The sequence below is a fragment of the Chionomys nivalis genome, chromosome 18, assembly GCF_950005125.1.
Source record: "Chionomys nivalis chromosome 18, mChiNiv1.1, whole genome shotgun sequence".
In the NCBI taxonomy this organism is placed as follows: Eukaryota; Metazoa; Chordata; class Mammalia; order Rodentia; family Cricetidae; genus Chionomys; species Chionomys nivalis.
Genome location: NC_080103.1, coordinates 39796363 through 39819546, shown reverse-complemented (window position 1 = coordinate 39819546; position 23184 = coordinate 39796363). Strand labels below are relative to the sequence as shown.

Genomic DNA, 23184 nt, shown 5'->3' with positions numbered 1-23184 from the left:
GATAACGGCAGTTGCTTCAGATTAGTAATGGATGTCTATCTCATCTGGTACATTTCAGATTATGGAATTATTCAGTTTCACAAAAATTCACACCTTCGGAGTGATGGGCTTCAGAAGAAATCCAAATTCTTCACACACACACACACACACACACCATGCAAAACCCTCGCCAACAGGATCCTTTACAGATTTGAGCTAACACAGAAAATTTACAGGCACCATAATCCTGTGCTTAATCTTAATTCTGAAACAATCGCTAACAAATGATGCAGCTGTAAATCCATACTCCACTACCACATAATCTCCTTTTGAAAAAGCATGCTACTCTTCAGTTCAGCCTGAGAAGCCCTGAGGTATTAGTGACTCACATCTGAACCTCTCGGTGAGATGGGAGGCACCTGGAGAGTCACGTTGTCTTATATCAGTGTGGAAGTCACGCCGCTGTCCAAATTCAAATATTCTGTCACAGAGACTTTAAGCTGTGACCAAAAAAAATCTCAAGCATAATGTCCAATATTTGGAAGAGCATTCATCAAAATATTAAGAGTAAGTATCTGTGGGTAAAGGCTTTGTATGTCTTTGCCTTCTTTTTGTTTTTGTTATTTTCTGTTTCCATGAATGGAAAGTACTTGTAAAACTAGAAATTAAATTTTAAAAAGCTACCAGATAACTAATTAACAACAACAACGACTACTACTGGCTAGCGTTCTCGGTGATAGGGCAGCAAAGATTGGAAGCCTGTAATTTCTGGGAGAGAGAGGCTATTTTTTATGAAGACACAGACCTGCAGCTTGGCCGAGTTTGTGTGCATCAGGGTCCTCAACAGGAGAGTGACCTGCAGGTCAGTGCCCATACAAGGCGACGACCATCCACACTAATCAGAGACCGTATGCCATTGGCAGAGCAGGTGACACCTTCCTGAATTCTCTTCAGAAAACACCTCCTATAGCAGCTGGGAAATCTCTCCCATTCTAGGGCTTTTTAAAAACTAAAATCAAATCACATAATCTACCACAAGAACACACTGTGAATTTACTTAATTAATCTAATAACTACTTTCTTGGAAACACTCAAAACGCCTTTGTTTCTAGACTCGGCATGTCTTGTCCCTTTTATAAAGAGACGTGAAGCAGTTGTTAGTGTATCGCCTTCCTTAATTTCCTTGACTAATTTTAGAAAAGGGATATTAAACACCTACTTGGGCTCAAAGTAAACAAAGCGAGTTATTCTTCAGACACGATGTTGTTGTCTTCGTTATGAAAACACCAGCAGGTGTCCTTCCTGCAGGCTGAGAGCCAGAAGAACTGGGCTGGCTAGATAAACAGAGGATTATTTTTCAAGGACAGTGGGCTTTTTGGCTCTTAGGATGCACCGGGTTTTTATACTCCATCATTTATTTTGCTATTTATGAAACATAAATATTTCCTATTTATCTTAGAGCAGAGGTTGGGTATCAGTCTGTGACTCAACCTCTGAAACAGCCCACGTGTGTCAGGTTAGGCTGCTCTCTCTCATCCTCTCTGTTCCGTGCTTCAGGAATGGAGCGTGATAAAAAAAATCTGATTCTACAAAGGAAACTTTTATACATTCAGTCACCAAAAGAAGAAAAAAAAAGGGGGGGGCAAAATTTGCTTTGTTCTGAATTTGATAATGCATCACAGGAAAAAAAAAAGTTTAAATTTCTAAATCACCAGATTTGCTAAAACTGGGCTCTCATTTGTCCTCCCCGAGATGTAAGTTTCTTCTAGTATCTCTTCAAACAGTTTTATAAATATTTAAATGTATTAATGAATGATATACAGATGTTATTGTCAATGAAGAAACTTTGTATGTACATTATTCAGCAACATTTTTTTTTAAACATACCTCACGGCAGCTTGTTTTGCTTTTAGAACCATACCATATCAAGATACAGGAAAATGCATGCACTTCAGGTTACTGGTTATGGTGGTTTGAATGAACTGGACTCATAGGCCCACAAGGAGTGGCACTATTAGGAAGTGTGGCCTTGTTGGAGGAAGCGTGTCACTGGGGGTGTGGGCTTTGAGGTTTCAGATGGTCAAGCCCGACCCAGCGGTTCACTCTCTCTTCTTTCTCCCTGCCCATCTGGATGGAGAACTGTCAGTTACCCCTCCAGCACCACGCCTGCCTGTGGGCTCCCTGTCATGCTTCCTGCCTTGACAATGAAGAGACTAAACCCCTGAGTCAGCCCCAATTAAATGTTTTCCTTTGTAAGAACTGCTGTGGTCGTGGTATCTCTTTTACAGCAATAGAAACCTAAGACACTGTGAAGGTAAAATTCTTAGAGAAAGTTCTGTGAAATATTAATATGAATCTAATCAACCTTTGAGTTAGAACTACCAACTTATAAGGCATGCAGAGTTTGAAAGAGTAAAGTCAACAAAACCCAGTCTAGGGAGAATTCTATGGAGGACAAGATAGGGTTTCCTTAAGAGGAAAAGAAAGGAGGGGAGAAGGTTAGGAATCAGATTAAAGATATCAAAATCAGATATGGCTTACAGAATAGCAAAGGGGAAAGGTTTGGGGAAATATTGAAAACCCGACTTTTCTAAAAATCCTCTTTAGAATATGGATATGATGCCCTCCTGCCATTATAAAAAAAAAATCTTCAGGTTGGGCATGGACAGTGATCCGGCAGTGGAGGTACAAAGGGGAAAGAAAGCGAGGCTTCCTTTTAGAGACTCACACGTTAGCAGGAAAGGGACTAGAAGTCTTCAGTGACAGACCTAAGCCCAAGTTCTTCAAATCCCCTCCCTCCCCTCCCACCAGTCCAGTGAGATAAAAAGTAGAGCCCGTGGTAATGAGGGTTTCACATACAGGCAGTCAGTGGAATGAAATGTGCAACCCCTGGAACTCCACGGGAAATCTCTCCTTCGTGAGTGATCCTTAATAAAGCTTTAGGGGTCTAATGAGGCTTTTAATGAGACCATCCGTCTCTCCTTAGTGCTAGCAATGCTAGTGTATCATTCAAAAAAACTATAAAGGGATAGTCGTAAGATGGTATATTTTGTCTTGCATCCCCTCTGTCCTGCCCCAGTCAACTCCTCTCCTAAACCCAGTCACAGACTTTGCTGGATTTGAAAAGCAAACCACAAACAGATCAAGTGACTTCGTGACTGCTGGAGGTGAATCCTGGCACCTGCCTGAACTCCAGCCGTGCCACACAGCCTTGGGATGGCCCGCGCCAACAAATATTAAAAACTGGAAATGCTTCTTAAAGCTTCTGAAGGATTGTGCCTACTTGCAGACTGACTGGCGGCGTCTCTGGAGGCACTGGGGACCATTTCCATAGCCTCGGTGTGAGTTCTGCCAGGCACACAAGAACCGGCTGCACTAACACGTGCCTAGAAGTGCAGAGGATAAAGTGGAGGGGACTTTGGAGGATGCAGAGCAACAATGCTCTCCGCTCTAGTGATGCTGCCGCAGACTCATGCACAGGGCTTGGTCATATGTTTCAGTGTCATCTTTAGATTAAGTACTAACAACAGCACAACCACGACACCCAGTTCTGCTCTCCAGTGGACTTAACAACTTATTTGTGTGTCTTTGCATTTCTCCCTCTTCTTATATTTATGTAACAAGAATCACAGTTGGTGTATGGTGCCTACCGAGGACCGGGATTACTGAATGAGGAAAAGAGAAAGTCCTGGACCTCACCCAATAGAAGACTGAGCGCATCAGGGCCAATGTAACTGAAACAGGGCATTTCTCTTATACAACTTTATCTTCATGGTGAATTAAAAAAAAAGAAATCTAAGTGTCAGACATAAAGTAAGATGCAAGGCTTCCTTCCTCCCATGAAACGGTGGCTTAAGGAAAGAACACAACCTACCTGAAGACTGCAAGAGTCAGTGACCAGAGCACGAGTGGCTTCCGCAGTTCGAACTTTGCTCTCTTGTTCATCAGATGCCGACCACCAAATATAAAGGCAGCATACAGCGCAGAAAACAGGAAAGATTTCTTCCTGTGAAGAAAGAAATGGATCAAGCCTTGTGAGACAGGCAACCTGAAGCCCCTTTTCACAACAGCTGAGCTAGAGACATTTTCTGGAGTAGATGGCCCACTTTGGTGAAACATTAATCCACTAGAAGTGTTCTGTTGGCAGCATCATCCTGCGGCTGCCAGCCTGACAGTGAGCACCATTCAGTGTAGACAGATGCTCTTTTCAGGCCCCAGGATCAAAAATTTCAACATAGTGGTTCCAAGGTACAAGAGTGATCTTTTCACCAGAGGAATTAACTTTATCCTTTTTAGTGAAATGAATTTAAAACAGAACCGTGGTTTTGGTAGAACGTAAGCATTAACATTCAATATTAATATATATATAAAAATAGCTAAACTGTGAGATACATACATACAAACTGAATTTACATGTCTCTGATATAACCATCTGCAAGGCAACTAAACATGTCCCTTCAGGTGACTGTACTGGCTGAAAATCTGGTGTTGACCAAATTAACACCATCTTGAGGGACACAGCACCATGCAAGTATGTAAAAGAAAAAAAAAAGGTTCTTATCTAAACAAAGTAGTGTAAAAAAGCAGGTGTAGGAATAATTTTAAAGCTATTTGTTTATACGGATTCACACTAAGATATATTTCTAAATAGGGTGTCCTAGATTTGTTTCAAACACCCCAGGAAACAACAGAAGTAAACAAGTAGGGAAAGGACAACGGGGGACAAAAGGGATGAGGGGGATAGGGGCTCATCATCCTCCCTCTCCCGCAAACACGGATAAACCCTTCATACACTGAAAAACGGCAAACATTTACCATTTTAAAGTATTTTCCAAAGGAACCTGCATTTGGACAGTATGAGAGGGTGGCCCCTGTTGGAGCTACTGTGGTCTTACTCACAGAGAGGCGGCTGCTGTTAGAAATACATCAGCAAGATAATACAGGACACCCCAAGTCCCGCCCATGGCTGCTATGTTACTGTACACAGTTTAATCATGACAAAGCACACAGAAAGAGAAAGAATGAGAGAAGGGAGGGGTGGGGTGGGGTGGAGACTACATAGTCCTTGTAGAAACATTCAACATTTAAGCATACTTCCAGAGATAGAAACCTGTCTCTTAGTATGGGTGTCCGCCCGCGAGTGGAGCAGCAGCGAAATAGTTGAAGATATAAAGCGGAAAGACAGCATGAAAATCAAAGTATGTTGAAGGACTCAGCACGCAAGACACTCCATCGATTATTTCCCTGACCGCTGGAGCATTAGCATGGAGCCAAGAAACAGTGGTGCTTACACGCACACCAAATCCCACCTGATAAAGCTATGATCCCAGGAGTTGACCCATAAATAAACACCACATACTAGTTCTAACACAACCGTGCCACCATGGCAAGTGCTTGTTAGGACGCACAGTCCAGGCACAAAGCAGGTTCAGCGTGCATGTGTACTGAATGAATGACTTCATGCTTTCCAAGTGTTTGAAGCGAAGAGAACACTATGGGTCCTCAGCCAGAACTGCAGGAACGGGCATTTGGGGACACTGAAAAAAATCGTATAGGTTATGGCATGGTTTCCTCCTCCGGCAAACTTTTTTTTTTTTTTTTGCCTCAAAAGCAAAGCCCGCCCCCACAAAAAGATAATTTTATGAAAACAATATAACTAGTCAATCTTTCAAGAGATACTTTTACCCATAAACACACACATGCGCGTGTATTTTTGCTCTGGTGTCTGCCCAGGGTATGGTGTTAGAACATACAGAATGAGAACCACTCTTTCTATATTCATATGAAGTTACGAAATAGAAAACACAGAGCCCAGACTTGAGCAATGACTTGCTTAAAAAGAAAGAAAGAAAGAAAGAAAGAGAAAGAAAGAGAAAGAAAGAAAGAGAAAGAAAGAAAGAAAGAAAGAAAGAAAGAAAGAAAGAAAGAAAGAAAGAAAGGAAATCAAAACCTACTGTTAAAGCAGGTAGTGTTAAAGCAGGTAGTGGTAGTGTCAAACAGTATAATTCTTATTTTCTTAATTATAAAGGTAACTGGGACTGGGACTACAAGGTGCTTATTTATTCAGTGATTCCCCTGGGCGGACATCCTGCTGAAAAGCAGGAAAGGTCACTTAATCCCCTAATCACCTCACCTTGTGGTTTAAGAATCACTTCCATTTTAGAGAAACAAACAGAAAAGGGCTTAGAGGTGAAGTAGCCCTTAGGCTTCTATTCAGTAAATTTTCAGAAGAAAGGGAGGTTGGTCCTAGCCTGTAAGGCTTTCTTTGGTGACCTCTGCAAAGATAACTAAGCAGAAAAGATCTTTACCCTGAAAAGCCCAAGGAACCCACCCCACACCATCCAGCTCCAAGGGTTGAACTTCCCAGGTCTGTGAAGCATTCATTCACTTCTCTCCTTGTTTCTTAGAGAACGCTGAGAACATTCTCAAAGAAAATGTCCCTGAAGATGGCTTCTCATTTTTAAAACAATTTCTTTTCATTTTAGATGTAGGCTTGTTTGTCTGCATATATGTATGCGCACCTTGTGCACACCTGGTGTCTGCAGGAGACCAGAAGAGGGCGTTAGATCCCCATGAACTGGAGTTACAGAGAGTTGTGAGCAGCCACGTGGGAGGAGAGAAATGAACTTGGTCCTTGTGTAAGAACAAGTGCTCTTAGCCACTGAGGCATCACTCTCATCTCTTACCATTATTTCTTAGTCATGTAACATAATTTAGGTCCTGGTTTTGGATGCATTAACCGAATTACTTGTGCCAACCAAATTAAATGATGTTTTTATATAGTTGTATCATTCTAGACATCCAGAAGGAAATGTGCCTCAAGAATCAAGGAAGAATAAAATGTCCCTCTTTCTTGTTTTGGTTTTTCGCTGTAATTTCCCCCACTTCTTGAGTGAGGATTCGTTCTAAGTTGCTGCTAATGTCCCTGCAAGGCCAATTGTCTTTTTTACATGTTTCTTTAAAAATATCTTCCACTACTCAGTCAGGCAGTGGTGATTCATGCCTTCAATCCCAGCATTTGGAAGGTAGATCTCAGTGAGTTCCAGGCCAGCCTACAAAATGAGTTCCCAGACAGCCAGGACAACAACCACAACCACAACAACAAAACTTCTAAAACTCAAGACATGGTGGCACATACAAGCAACCCTAACATCTAGTAGAGACAGGAGGATCTAGAATTCAAAACCAGCTTCATCTGCTTAACAAGTTCTAGGCTAGCCGAGCTACATGAGACCATCTCTGAGAAAATCATCTGTTCAACAGCTAGGACAACCAAGGTAAACAGTGGCCCAGAACTTGAGAATTATACCACTAGGAACCTGAGGGGCAAAGTCCAGGGAGAGGTCAAGTCCCTCATCCTACAAGAGAGGGGATAAGGAGGCTGATGGCATTAGTTGCTCACGGTCACTGCACACACTGGTCAAGACCAGCTAAAAGGCTTGTGGTTAATCAATACCAAGAGAGCTTGGAGGCAGAAATGGACTGCTCTGAGCTCTGTGAGTCCCGGACAGTTAGTGATGAGAATGACATTGGCTTAAGTACAATGGGAACAACACTACAGACATCCACTGTAGTGAAGTCCAAACAATGTTTTCAGTGAGTTTATAGAGTTAAACCGGGTTCGTCCATTAACAACTAAGTTCCAACACTTGCAGGGCAAATGGGCAAAACTGGGTGTCTTAATAACAAGGGAGAGAAGCCAATTCAGAAGGACAAGTAGATGCTGCTTTCTCGCACATATGAAAGTCAGGTGAAAGAGAGAAGCAGAGGAATGAAGAAGAGGACAGGCTGCAAAGCCAAAGTAGAAGGTGGACCATTTAGAAAAGGGAGGGGTGGCAGGAGGAAGACAAAGGGGTATGGAATAGATGTGATTCAAAGTACATTACATACTCATATAAAAATATGGAGTCAAAAGCTTAGGACTCCCTCAGTAAGAAACTCATCTACTGAAGCATTAACTCCTGCTTCAAAAAGTCTAATTCCTTTTCCATTGTTTGGAAGGCTTGGCAAATTGGGCAGTCTCAGTGATTGAGACTTGGCTTCCCTACCAGTAACTCTCAGGTTGAGCAATGACTGGTTACTGGCCTACTCAGTGTTTAGTGAGTGCCCTGATGCTTCAACAGTAATCCAGTAATTCTCCATTTTCCTGTAGGCATCCAGGGATGGGAATAAGGTGGCCACTACAATGTTTTTTCGTATCAGGTAATTAGTAACCACTAGGTAGCATGGAGTTACATTGCTTAATGAATCTTAATGTCTATCACATGGTACAAGCCTTCCTCTCGGGAACTAGACAAGTCCTTGCAGGGTGGCGAAACTGCAGCTGATTCGGAGGCACTGAACCAAGCAGGAAACAGGTCAAAAGGAAAGAGAGGACTTGACAGCACACGGCCTTGCGTACCTGTCTCACCATTGTTGCTGAGCGGAGCCAAGTAGGTCTTAAGAGTTCCCCGGCTAGACAGTCTCCTGGGACACTTACTGTGAGCTTCAGGTCCAGTGAGAAAACCTGTCTCAAAAAAAACCAAAAAAAAAAAAAAAAAAACCCCCAAAAAAACCCCAAAAGGTGGAGGATGACACACAACACCTCCTTCAGCTTTTGCAGCAGGGACATGGGTACACACACTTGCACACTCATGTATGCATACAACATACACACAACTAATGTGTATTGTTCCCTTGCTCTTGGACTTCTTTTTGAACAAGCAGAAACTTTGTCTTTTACATTTATGTCATCAATAATAAGAGCAGATAATAATGGAAATTAGTTTATAACTAAGAAAAACCAGTTAAGTTATATTCTTAGAGCTCTGGATTTCTCTAGGATACTACTTTATCCCTGAATCACTCCCCGCGGTGGGCCTTTATTCTCACTGGAATAAATGAACACCTTGTATAAATTCAAATGTGTTTTTTTTTTTTTAAACTTGTGGGATGCCTCTGAAACCAGTACTTAGCTTGTACCTCCTTAGTTTCCCATTGAAATCTGACAGTGACTGGGCCTCCTCCAAGAGTCAAGCAGGCTGATTTCTAGGAGAACTTTCACGTGGGTGGTATTTCGACACAGGCTAACTCCTAATGAGCACCTTGCAAAGATGGTCTGAGTTCCTTCCTCAGTATTTCACGTTGTGTCTAAATAACCTTGTTTATAGCTGTCCATGTGTGTCCAAGGCGTGCGCACAGACACACAGACACGCACAAATCTGTGAAAATGAAAACCAACCTTCCAGAGGGGAATAAAAAAAAAAAAAGAAGAGATCTGTATACCTCCCAGTTCAGTTGGTATTACTTAGCGCATGAAAAGGGTTTATGTAGCTGGCCATGGTGGTGGTGCGTGCATTTAATCCAGTGCTTGAGAGGGAGAGACAGGAGGGTCTCTGTGAGTTCAAAGTCAGCCTGGTCTACATAGGGAGTTACAGCACAGCCAGGACCCTGTCTCAAAGAGAAAAATAAGGAAAGAAAAGAAAAAAAAGTAAAATAGAGTTTACACTTCAAGGGAATCCAAGAATTCTCTAGTTCAGATGCTGATTCAAGCTTTGATATGGTTTAGAAAGTAGTTTCTGGAAAGCCGGGGCTCCAAAGACTAAAGGAGGTGACCCTGCTTTGGGTGTCTACGCCGTTTCTGGTTTGATTTGAGGACAAAAAACAAATTTTCTTGAGAAAGGCCCTGGGGTTGTATTCCTGATGTTCCAGTGAGGACTGAATTCTACCACATTTTTGAGAATTCTACAACTTCAAACAAACATCCCGCCCCCGCCCCATGAAAGCAATCAGAATTTCGGCACTAGTTTTGCTAAGTGTTTTAACATGCAGAAACGAAACACATTCCTCAAGATCCTGAAAATTATGTTTGTGAGGCTCGGAAATGGCAAAGCTACTACCGAGAAGGCGGGTATTCTCATCTGGTGTCTTCCGTCCCAAGAACCTAAATAACATGTGACTTCCAAACACCTCCACCCCACTCACTTCTCTCTCAAGTGCTAATCTAGAGGTCACAGGCTTTCCTTATGGATTTTTTAAAGGTGAGAAAACCATGGTTCTGTACTTCAGTTTTTCTATCTTGAAGTAGGCCAAAGTATAATGACATTTAGCGAACCGGAAAGAACAGCGCATGCACCTTCCCATCAAGGTCCAGCCCTCTTAGGAACAAACCTGGTATTGTACCTCATCCACCATCATCTCAGTGGACAATATGTCATGCTCGCCACCTTTGAAAACCATGTGGGGCCTTGTTCTAACTGAAAACAGGATTAGAGCGGGAAGAGGATGCTCTCAAACTTTAACAACCCCACACCAGAAATTATCTAAGCATGAGGTTAGAGTCCCAGCAACCATGTAGACCAACAGCCAGTTATGGTGGCACCTCCTGGCACCCAGAGCTCTCTGGTCAGCCAGACTAGCCTACAGGGTAAGCTCCAGACAAGCAAACAAGACCAAGACTCAAGAACCAAGGTGGAAAGCTACTGCGCAATGATGCCCGAGGCTGATCTCTGAGTCCCACGGGTATGCATGCATGTGAGTCTGCACACATCTGTGCACCTCCCCAAAACAAACCACATAAAGACCCCAAATCCGACACCACTCATCTTTCCTCCGTGGATTAACAACAAGCTTCCAGAAACTATTTTAAAGTAAGACACAAAAATCTGCTTGCTTTTTTTGTCTTCAGATGAAGAAGCCACCGGGATTTTCAAGACATAAAGACAACAGATTTGCGACCAGAGAAATGGCTCAGCAGTTAAGAGAGCTTACTGCTCTTCCGGAAGACCTGGCTCAGTCTCCAGCATGCCTTATAACCACCTGTAACTCCAGTTTTAGTGGATCTGACACTGACATCCTTGGGTAGCTGCACATTATTAGGGCACATAAAAGTGTGCAGACATACAAAAATACACACAAAGCAATCTAAAAAAAATACTAGATTTATTTAAGAGCTAGAGACCACAGTTGGAAATGAATGTATTAAAAGGATATGATATGGATAACGGACCCAAGATTTAACAAAAACTGATTTACAGGATTAACTCAATTTGGACAGAATTTTCCTAGATTTAAATCCAGACAGAAACAAACGATAACCGCACAGATAGCTAGGTAAACAGGCATAAACCCATTCATGGCTGGTGAGTACGTCTATCCTCAAGGGCCGTGTATTGAAAGATGGCCTGTGTGTTGTCACTATTACCACCTTGTTTTCATACAGGGTTTACTTATTGCCTTCCAGACGGCTAGGAAATAAAACAAGCTAGGAAATAAAGTTAAGGCAGGAAAACAGGCTTCCACGGTAACCACTGGATGAGTGAATACACCACACTCCTCACTAACTTTTTCAATGACATAAAAATCCAGTAGGAAAGTGGGGTTCGCCCATGAAAAAACAATACACAGAATGCTATTTCTAGGGCAGAGAGGCAAGGGCCCCACAGCAATGTGAAAATGGACATTCAGTCAAACGTGGCAGTGTCGGGAAGAAGCACAACCCGAGCTACCAAACTGAAAAGTGGCCCACACATTGTTCCCAATGGAGGTCACCTACCCCATTACTGAGGAAGGGGCTATGGATCTATTCCTTTGGAGAATAATGGCAATTTTTTTTTTAACCAGATATTAATATTGTTCCTTTCAAATCCGAATGCTCATCGTCACGGTGAAATCCATTATTGAGTGCAATTAACACAAACAAAACATGTAAAGAAAATACTCTTAACGTCATGTGTCCTCGCTCTTCCAATACTAATTAAAAGTCCTTTACAGGGAAAGCAAATGAAACCTGCATGAGCACTCACCAATGACAAGGCTGGATTGTATTTGCTTCAAAGAAAATTGGTGGTTTGTAATCACAAAAGCCCCTTATACTTTGCGGCGGAGATCATTAGAACTAAGTCTCTGGTGCCTAAAATCAAGGATGTCAAGGTAGCTGCTTCCTCCTGGTGGCTCCAGGCAGGACCTGTTTTCCTGCCCTTCACAACAGAGAGGTCCTGGGCGTTCACTGCCTCATCTCCAAACACTGTCCCCAAGGCCTGCTGGCATGGTCATGTCAACTTCCCTGACTCTTGTCTTCCTGTCCCCTTTCTAAGTTCTTGCAGTTCCTATGGGCTATGAATTCATCCAGGACCACAGGCTAGAAAGATCCTCCAATCTCAAGGACCCCCAAGGTTTAACTGGCCCTCCTTATTCTGAAATAATCTTCCCGGCTCAAATCCCCTAATCTAGGCACAACCGCAGAGTCTCCGGTAAATCATTCACAGGACGAAGGAGCATCACACGCACACAGCTGAGGGTCTCTTAGCAGTTTACCAAAGACCCAGAGCTCAGCCTACTTCCCCACAAACACTGGGCACACTAGGAGGTGATACCTTTTGTCCCCAGGAAGGTATATAATGGTATCTTTTGCATTTTCCAACTGATGGGGAGGTGGTACCTAGCTCCTAGCTTGTGGACACACAGGACGCTCCAGTTCCAGCCATCTACCTCAAAACATGACCTAACACAATGTCTCAATGGTGCCGAGACCAGGGAAGCCTGGGCAAGCAAAACTCAAGAAAGATATTAAGAGAAGTCAGAGAACTCAAAGTCATGTTGTTAAAATAGGATACAGCTTCACGAATACGTTAGTATTATGGGATAGTGTAGCTTATGCTCAAATGAGCTCAACCTACATCGCTTCTACCAGATTCCAAGCAGGGTACATCCGGCAGGGCCCTACTCAGCAGTCCCACTTAAAACTGCCAAAGTGATCAAAGCCAGATGGTGGTGGCACACACTCTTAATCCCAGCACTTGGGAGACAGAGGCAGGCGGATCTCTGTGAGTTCAAGGCCAGTCTGGTCTACAGAGCTAGCTCCAGGACAGCCAAGGGTATACAGAGAAAATGTGACCAAACAGCCAACTTGGGCCCCACATTTCTCTCTTCTTTGAGACCACTTCGTCAGTCTCATTCCCATGGAACAGTGGTCCAGCTATCTAGACAGGCTGCTAGATGCAATTGTGCCAACTGCCAGAGCGCCGCAAGGCTTCTGCCCGCCCTGAAGGTCACCTGTAACTATGTCTGAAAAGGGATCTGTAGGCGGGAAGAAGAGGTTAGGTGGACTAGAAAGAGACGCCACTGCCAAGAAGACATCCCCTCTCCCAACCCACACAAGAGGCCAAGTTCTTGCAGCACAGTTCCAGTTATTACTGCCACTGCTTTCATCTTCTCATTAGCTTGATCTCCACGAGATAATTGCACAAAAGCCAATTTCAACCCAGGAGGGAGCTGCGGCCCTGCCGCTCTGCCCCTTGTTTCTGCGCCGTCAGCATGGGAGTGAGCTAGTGTTCATGACGAAAGAATCTGATAAAGAGGTTTCTATGACATAAATGTTCATTAGAGAGTGGGAATCGCTCCATCTTTAAGTGCTGGGATTACGAAGGAGCTAGGTGTTGGTTGTGATGAACAGGTTTAAGGTCTTTCAGTTGGCGGGGGGGGGCAATCATTCACCCCATTTATAGCTCCTCGGGACTTTTACTCCTCTCTATTTCTGCAATGTTGGAGGCAGACTGATGATACAAATGGCTAAGTAAGTTCTATCCACGGCTGTTCTTTATACGCTGGTCATCAGTTTCCACAAGGAAACCAGAGCGAACCCTGCCAGACAGCGTCCCAGCCCGTTCAGGAGCCTGTTATATATCTTCATAGTTTGGATGACTTTTATCTTTATATCTATCCACATCATTTCCCACAAAGACTTTAGTGCCCCTCCTTCTTTATTTATAACTTCAAAGCCAAGGGGGGAACAGGATACAAAGGCCTCTTGGGGGAAAATTCCTAACGGGAACAAATGTCAAGATCACTCAGAAAATACGCATAGAAAGCTCACTGTCTCCGTTTCTTTGGACAATGAAAGACTTTGTTCATCCTCAAGTTTCTGATTACTGTTAGTTTACGAGACAGCCGTGTAATCTCTTCATTAGTAAGTCAGGTGATGCTTGGGAAATGACTGAGGTACAGTCGGGATTCTCCGGCATGGCTTCAAAAGAAAAGATCTTCAAAACTCCAGTTCTGAGGGCACTGTTTTCATCAGGCAGTCTCAGAACTGCTACACCGTGAGACCCCGATTCTAAAATAAAATCTTGCATTGGGACGTATTTTAAAGAAAAAGAAAATATATTAGGAAGAGACTAAGAGGAATAATTTATGTGAAAGTTAGCTATGAGTCTGTACTTCAAACTCAATAAGTCTAAGTCTAGACAGTTCCCTGCAAGGGACTGTAAGCCTATTGGCTTTTTTCCCCAACATCTATGGAAAGCTTGGTGTGTTCTCCCAGGCGACTGCTCCTTCAGCAGCTGTCCTGGGTCCTGCCGTGCAAGGCAGGGATACAGCATCTAAATACCCACTCCTGGTTGGCCCAGCACCACCTACTATTTTCTTGGTGTGCCTGTTAAAGTCAAAGGCAGGGTGGGCAGGAATAATGGCCACTGACTGGTGCTATACATGTATCAGCCTTTCCTCCTGCTAGTTGGCTCCTCCCGTTCAGCCACCAAACAAGGGACGATCTTGAGCTGAGCTGAAGGTACGGGGCCACTTGAAAGCATGACCACTGAGGACAGGATGAGATAAAGGGGCTCTTACTAGCCTTCTACAGGTGTTTCTGAGAGATGATGAAAAAGAAAGGATTAGCTTTTTCCTTCCCGACCTATTCATTGTGGAAGGAAAACCAGGCTCCTGTACACTCATTTCATCAGTTACTGAGAGGCAGCAAGGACGAGAGTCGATGTATCCCATGTGGCTGATGTGAGCAAGAGCTCAAAGTCCCATGATGTGCTGGTAATTATCGACGCATTATCTGCAGTCACAAAACCTAGACAGCAAACTGCTCATGCTTTCCACAACCAATCAGAAGAATTGTTGATCCCTTTCGAGTCGGTGAGTACCGGCTGAGCTGGGACTGGCCAGTCAGCCACATGAGCTGAGCGTTATGTTGTAACCCGTAAGTGTTATAAACGTCATTGTCCTGCCATGCGTTGACAAGTGACAAATGCAGGACTTATCACAAGGCTAACATAGGTGGCTTACACCGGTCTCTGCCTGTTTGTTATCATATGTTGAGTGTAAAGGGTATCAAGATGGAGGAATGCGGGCCTGGCACCACCAGATGGCCCAGAGGGACCACTGGTCAAGAATTTGCCTGCCCTTAATTCTACAAACCTGTTGTGGGGTGAACCCCACCGACCCTCAGCAAATACCAGCTTTTTGAGCTTTTTGGCCATTAGTAACTCATGCTCTTAGGTTTTGAACATCTGCCCTTTGCCCATTAACTCCCATAGATCCTGATATGGAAAGAGACAGCAGGGTGGTGGTGTCTATAAAACTTCCAAGATAACCCGGGTCACAATCCAAGGGAACTGCGAAGTTATGAAAAGGCCTGGCAAAGGCAAAGAATTAATGAACAATGGCAACCCAGTGTTTCCCCTCTGCCAGCCTTCATGAGCCTACCAGCCACGGGGCAGAGAGCAGGGCGTGTGCTTACGAGGGAGAGCTTTTTACCCAGAATGCCCTGTTAGCCTGGCAACATAGCTCAACAGGTAAAGGCATTTGCCTCCAAGTCTGAAGACCTGATCTTGATCCGAGGGAACCCCATGGCGTGGAGGATTGACCCCCTAAATAAGATGTCTTCTGGCAACTGTGCAGTGACAAACATCCAGGTACCTCCACACACACTAAATAAATAAGTAGGTTTTCTTTTTCTTGGAAGTGGCAAAAGGTTAATTGATGTGTTTTATTTTTCTATTTTTGGTGCTGTGCTCTGCCGCTACAACCCCAGCTCTCTCCATTTTCAGTTCGGTTTTCCTTTATCATTAACTCTTGGCAAGATCCATCCAGAGGTGTGACCGCCTATAAAACTGCTGGTGACATTTGGCTTGGACAAGGCTAGCATTGCAAAGGCACCCTGACGACGGGCTTGTGGTCATGAGTTCTTATCCGTAACTGTGAGTAATAATAAAACTAGTAGAGTTTTGATCTAAATGACAAGAAAACATCTTGATTCTTTTTTTTTCTATGTTTAATCTGTTAAATCTATTCCTTGGCAGTTTCATACATGTATACAGTATATTTCAAACATGTCTGCTCTCCGGTTTTGGCCACCATGATGTATGATCTTCTTAAAGGATGGAGATGTGACTATGGGCAGAAATTTCTGAAAACATGAGCCAAGTTAAGTTTTCCTTTAAGTTATCTCAGGGTTTCCCCCCCCCCACAGCAATGGAAAGATGAACACCCCGATATGCCATTTGAGCAAGTAGCTCTAAGTTTGTAATTGAGCAATAATTCTGCTTCTTTCATCAACATGGCATGTAGCGAGAGATAGCTGTACACAGTGCTGAATAAAATTCCTGAGGTTGCCGGGCGGTGGTGGCGCACGCCTTTAATCCCAGCACTCGGGAGGCAGAGGCAGGCGGATCTCTGTGAGTTTGAGACCAGCCTGCTCTACAAGAGCTAGTTCCAGGACAGGCTCCAAAACCACAGAGAAACCCTGTCTCGAAAAACCCCCCAAAAAAAATAAAAAAAAAAAATTAAATTCCTGAGGCTGAGACAGAGTGGGCAGTTGGAGGGAACATGGGCTGAAGAGTAAGCTGTGACCCTATCTTTAAAGAAAGAAACAGTGACTAAATCAAGCACTGCAATAGAGCCTTGAGTTAAAACATTTAAAGCAGCCTCGCACTAAAGAGATTTACTTAACCTTCCCTAGCAAAGAAAGTGTATATTGTTCTTGCCACTTGGGTTTGTCCTGCAAACTCGAACTCAAACCTGAACATAAGAGAGTGCAGGCCACAGCTGGGATGACGGCTCTGTGGACAAAGCATACGAGCATGCAGACCGGAGTTCAGTCTCCAGCTCCCACATAAAAAAGCCAGGTGGGCATGGCATCATGCCTATCACCCCAGTGCACAGGGCTTGGCCAGCTAAGCTAGCTGAGCTCCAGATTCAGTGAGAGTCTGCCTCAGTCAATCCAGTAGAGAGCAATTGAGGAAGATACCCAAGTCAACGCCTGGCATCTACACGCAGGCATGTACACACAGGGTCCCCCGCACCTCCCAACAGGGGCCGGCTCTTTAAGAAAGCAGCTGAGATAATGTCTTCATTCGATAAGAGCGTGAATACAGGTACCTTGATTTTGCCTCACTAGCAAGCTGCTTTTAGGTCCAAGATTTAAGAAAGAGCCGTTCTTGACAAGGATGGGAAATGGATTTTCAATTTTCTTCGTGAGTCAGCAGGGAGCAGAGTCCCCATGGGTGACTGGACAGTGCACCCTGCTCTAGAGCGTGTCCAGAAGCCCAGCCTCAATGACACTGCAGAAGTGAAATCACGGGAAGGAGCCATTGAGGGAAACACAACAGAACAGAACTTTTCATCTGAAAGAAAAGCTGAAGGCCTTTGTGAAGAAAACAGGCTCTCACTGGTCCTACGGCCTGCCTGATGGCAACTAGCTACTAGCCCCAGGTACACAGCATCTGTCTGTCTCCATGTGTATAGTGCTTATAATCACAAACACACATGATCACCTCTGGCCTTTTACATGGGTGCTGGGGATATAACTCACGTCCACACTTGCCAACTGAGCTGTCTCTCCAACATGCTCAGCCTTTCTAGGTGTCTTCTTAAAATGGCCTCCTGCCTACCCACAAAAAGAACCTCCCTAGGTCAATAACACCGATTTCCCCCTCCCGGGAATTGTGAACCCAGGAAACTATAAAAATCTACACTTAGGCCACAACTAGTCAGTGTTAGAAAACAACAGAGCATGGGATAATGGCCTAGCCCCAGCTGACACATCTATAACAAGTCTCGGGTACCCGAGACTCAGAAACATCTCAGAGGCAGAGGAGGAGGCAGTCTGCCTTGAGACCATGCCTTCTAGCTGTAACGGGAAAGCTACACCCACGGGCTCCTAAATTCTAACAGCTTGACATGGGAGAAATCTCATGGGGGACAGGGGAGGGTGGTCCCCTTAGATGAAGAGCTATAGGCAATTAACAATTAACCCTCAGCAGAGGGTGATTGGGACTTCCCTGAAGTGGTCAACCCTAGAAACACACAAATGCTGAACAGACTCAGCAGACTAAACTTATCTGTTCATTCATGCCATGGTTAAAGAGGAAGCCAGAAATTTGGGAGGGAGGAAGACGAGGCGGGGTGTGGGGAGAGAAGGAAATAATGCAACCATATTTTAGTTAAAGGAGGAATCTGCGGTGAAACAGGAATCTCAGGAGAGGCATTGCCTTTAGCTCAAACCACTAAATCATCATAACACCGAGTCCTTACTATTTTGTCTTCTGCTTAAGAAAACTGAAGCTAAGAGTAACATCTTTTCATGAGTAATCAGCTATATTGGATGAAATACACTGCTCTCCAGGAATGGCTTTGAGGATGACAATTTAGTCTAAAGACACAGTGCCAGGGGATTTATTTATTTGCAACTTCAAATTTCACAAAGACTTGGGTTTTGGCACACAATCCTTCAGAATCGGTAGCTCTTACCACAGAGCGGGAGGGCAGCGGTTCACCCGTTGTTTCTTACAGAGCTCAACAAACACCCCAAGGGTTAAACAATAAATATTTCAGTGTCCTGGGTAGGCAGAACAGTTAACAAAACAGACCATTCCCTGACCTCAGGGCTTTCAATGGCTTTGGGAGGAAAACAGAAAAGTAAGTGGCAAATTGAGATAAGGGACAATTAGGAAACAGGAGCCTCTGCAATCTAGAGTACTGAGTTCAAGAAGGCTTGCTGTAGAACAGAACAGTCTCTGCCTGGCCAAAGAGCGAGCACATCCCAGGAACTGTAAAACACTGAACAGTGCTCACCGTCCAATCCCAGAGAGATAAGGGTGAAAGACAAAGGCCCCAGTGTAGTAGGGCTTCAGTGGTACTTTGAATGATAATGGCCCCCATAGGCTCCAAGAGGGTCGCACTATTAGGAGGTGGGGCTTTTGTGGTTGTAGGTATGGGTTGGAGGGAATGTGTCACTGGGGATGGGTTTTGAGCTTTCAAATACATAAGCCAGGCCCAGCATCACTCTCTCTTCCTGCTGCCTGAGCATCCGGATGTAGAAATCTAAACTCCTTCTCCAGCATCATGGTTGCCCACATGCTGCCTTCCTCCCGCCATGACAGTAAATGGACCGATACCTCTGAACTTTAAGTCAGCTCTAGTTAAAAGCTTTTCTTCTAAGAGCACTTGCTACTCTTACAGAGGACCTGGGTTCCATTCCCAGTACCCACATGGTGGCTCACAACCAACCACAACGCTAGTTTCAGGGGATCCAATGATCTCTTCTGACCTCCATGAGCTTCTGCACACAGGTTACACATATACATACACTCAGATACACACATACAAGTAAATTAAAATAACTTTAAAAAAAAACCCTGAAGACAGCTCCAGTGGACCAAACAAACTTAAGTCTGAGCGGCAGGAACTCACAGGGGGTTGGACTTGGGCAAGAAGCAAATGCCTGAATGAGTCTTACAGGAGTGGCCTAGATGTGAGAGCAGGGTCCGAAGCTGGAGACAGAGAAGGCAGGCACCATGTGTAGTTAGGTTACATTCGCAGTCAGCATGCCCTAGCTGGGAATCATGTCAGGGTAATGGGTCAAATGTTCCACAGATATTCGTGTATATAAGGTTCAGCATGTGGTTTCTGCAAACAAGTTCTTTCCATATTGACTTGCGAGCGCTGGGTACACAGGCGAGCCTAACACTTCCTCCTTTGTCTTGGTGTCTACTCCTGGGTCTGACATCTCCACCCCGTGTCAAAGGGTGTCAGTTTCAGGACTAAGAAAACTGCCACCCATGTTCCCAAACAACAAGACAGAAAGCCCTCAGCAACCTGGCAATGTGTTCTAGAAGCTTCAAGAAAGGCTGGACTGATGAAAATAGGTAAATATGAGATTATGAGCAAGATAAGCCACTTGGGGCCTCACACATAAAAACAGAGCTGTAGTCTTCCACTACACGGCAGAATTACTCCAAGGAAAGGATTGCAACTGTCTCTTCTGCAGCTGAGTTGTATTTTGAAATTACTGAGGGAGCTTTTCTCTCTGAGGAGAAAAGGAATTATTTGTGAATATCAACACTAGTACCGTGTTCTGTATTTTCTAAGGGATGCCCAACTGCGAGGAGTCTCTCCCCCGTGACAGCTAGAGAGTGTCCACAAGCCCTTGAATCTCGGATCCTACAACACCAGGATGGACAATATATTTCTTGACACAACCCACAAGATGTCTTCCGAGGGGAACCAAGTGTTCCTGGGCAGGCTCCCAGTGCGCCTCTCCAGGTTGACTCAAGTTCCGGCCACGGGAGGTTTCCCCTTTGCTTTTCCTCTCAGTGACAACGGAAACAGTCAACTGGTGAAGCTGGAGCGCTGACCACATAGGCGAATGGATCTAAGGGGCACGCCTCTGAGAGACCCTGAGTCCATACGGGGACACAGCTTTGAGCTTCAGGCCTCTGCGCTACCACCTTTGCCTGACAATCACCTTGCACCGTGAGTCACACATGAGAAGGATGGAGTGGAAGACCAATGAGCTTTCCTGATACCACCGACGAGGAGACACTTTTAGGCTCCACATCAGATTCTTTGGACTTGTGAGTGAAACAAATACTCCCCACTTTCGCATCAAGGCCTGGACTGTGGACTGTGCATTAGACCTGGCACAACACAGCCTTAATACTCTGTTCAAACTCAAGTGTATCATACGAAATCCTGCTGCTGTGAACAATCTAAAGTTCTGTCGTAGTCATACACACACAGAGAACACATGCTCACATACACAACACATGCTTGCTCACACACACAACACATGCTCTCTCTCTCTCTCTCTCTCTCTCTCTCTCTCTCACACACACACACACACACACGCGCACACACACAAAACAAATGCTTACAAACACACCAATGCAAGGTAGCAATTATATCGTAGTCTCCTATAAGGACGCTGATCTGATCTAACCTACGGGAAAGAGCCAGAAAACAGAACTCAAAACTCTCCACATACTTCCTGGGCATCTTGCCCTTAAATAATCTCATTTAGCTAAGAAAAGTTCAGGATGCTAAGTTGTTCCCCTTCCACCACCACCACAAAGCGGCTTCCCAGGTAAAAAAGGAGAAGACAAAAGGTTCCATGAAAATCCTTAGGGAAATTTAAGGAACACAGCATTAAGCAATCTTCGACTCAGCCAGCAGTTCAGCCACCATCCACCCTGGCAGCTACTGGATAGTGCACCTGAAATAAAACGTGTCACGTGGGCTGCAGGCAGCAACCACTGCATGTATTTACTCGGAGACATAACCTGCTTGGCAGGCTCCAGAACTCTTAGATTGGCTTCTGTGAGCAACACATGCAATCACTTGAAGCTATCAAAGGCAGCAGGTTTGCATCTGTGCATGAGCTGTGTGCATGTGAACGCGGGGGAAGTATGCGTTTCCGCGTTTCCGTTTGAAGTGACCCTGTGTAGGCTTCGATGAAGATCATTAGCAAAGGAACTCCCACTTCTGGACGGAAGCTCTGGCTGTGGTTTTCTTTTATTGTTTTTCCTCAATATAATAGGAGCTTCCGAATTTATTAATATTTAACGCCTGCACCTTGGACTTGGACAACAAGGAGAAAATACCAAAACACTTATGAAATGTCTGCCACAACATTGCTGCCGTTCCCGGGGGCTGTTCCGAGCCTTGCACTGAATCTGATGTGTGTGGAGAGAAGATGAGTTTCCGCACTGTGAGACAGCAGAGGAGTTCTCGTGTGGATTATTTTTAACCGGAACTATTCAAATTGTTTGTTTACATTGATCAAAACCCGCCATGGGATTTCTAAATCCCCACTTCACTTTAGGACAGATAAGCAATCTTTTCTCTGAGAACCGCTGTTTTATAAACATGATGTGTATTTTTAGAATTATCAGCAATAAATCTAAATTACCGCAGTGTATGGGAAGACATTATAGTAAATGGATTCAGCAGATTTACTTATTTATTCTAACATATTTATTATAGACCCATTTAGTAGGAGTTGCCTTGGAAGACAAGTATGCTCTTCCAAGTACATACAGCACATACCTGTAACCCTGGCACAAAAGACTGGAGGTAGAGGCTGTGGATCTCTGTGAGTTCGAGGCCAACCTGATCTACAGAGCGAGGTCCAGGAGAGCCTCTAAAGCTACACGGAGAAATGCTCTCTCAAAAACCCAGAAAAAACAAACAAACAAACAAACAACCTGTGGGGTTCTACTGTAAACAAATACACCAATTTTGACTGTCTTTATCAAAAGTTCTCAACCTGTGGGTCATGATCCCTTTGGAAAACCTCCATCTCCAAAAATATGTACATAAAGATTAATAACAATAGCAAAATTATGAAGTAGCAGCAAAAATAATTTTATGGTAGGGTGGGGTCACCATAGCATGAGGAACTGTATGTATTAAAGGGTCACAGCATTAGAAAGGTTAAGAATCACACAGCTCTAAGTGCTGTGGGGTTGGGGAGAGGCCCAAGAAATTCTGACATCTTGTGGAGGACCCACAGAGGCCCACTGTAGGGGAAAATGGTTTATGCTCTTTCAGAGGGTGGGGACAAAGGTCACAAGCTGCTTTTGGTCTAATGAGAAGAGCCAAACAGGAATTTAGAAGGCAGTCGGTATGTATTTGTATCCAGAGAGCCTACAAAGATTCCCAGTTGCACTCTGACCTTCAGCCCCTCGTGCTTGGTGGGTCAGCAGGCGGTAGTAGCACCAGCCAAGTGGAAAGGAAAAAGGAAACCACGAGTGTGCAAAGATTCAGCCAGGAGGTACAGAGAAGTCAAAGGGCTTCAGGGGAATCAAGAACAGTAATCCAGTCCAAGGAAGTCAAGTCCCGATGCAAAGCCTGAAAGCACAGCAAATAAGTCCTATGCTTCCTTGCCAATATGAGCAGTGGCTTCTTTTGTGTGTGTTAAGCTGACAGAAATGAATTTGTAAGGTAGAGTATTGCTGTTGTCACTTGGACAAACAGGGACAAGGGGGAGGGTGACGGTTGCCGCTGAGGACAGAGGGCAGGCAAGCAACAGCTTGACCTCAGGACTCTCCCTAGACCTGATTAAGAGAATTATAAAGAGGCTAAGCGTGTCATTATTTCCCAATATATTCTATCATGGCCTCAAAAGAAAATTAAGAGGGTAAAGAAAAAAAAATCAGTTCA

The 23184-nt window shown here is 44.3% G+C and overlaps 1 protein-coding gene across 1 annotated transcript in view; it reads right to left on the bottom strand.

Moving 5' to 3' along the window:
* Elovl6 (ELOVL fatty acid elongase 6) overlaps window positions 1-23184 on the bottom strand; it is a 101514-nt gene that overhangs the window by 27608 nt on the left and 50722 nt on the right. Inside the window, exon 2 of the mRNA XM_057793764.1 lies at window positions 3854-3985. Within this exon, the coding sequence (XP_057649747.1) occupies window positions 3854-3985 (132 nt within the window). The remainder of the gene's footprint in view (window positions 1-3853; window positions 3986-23184) is intronic.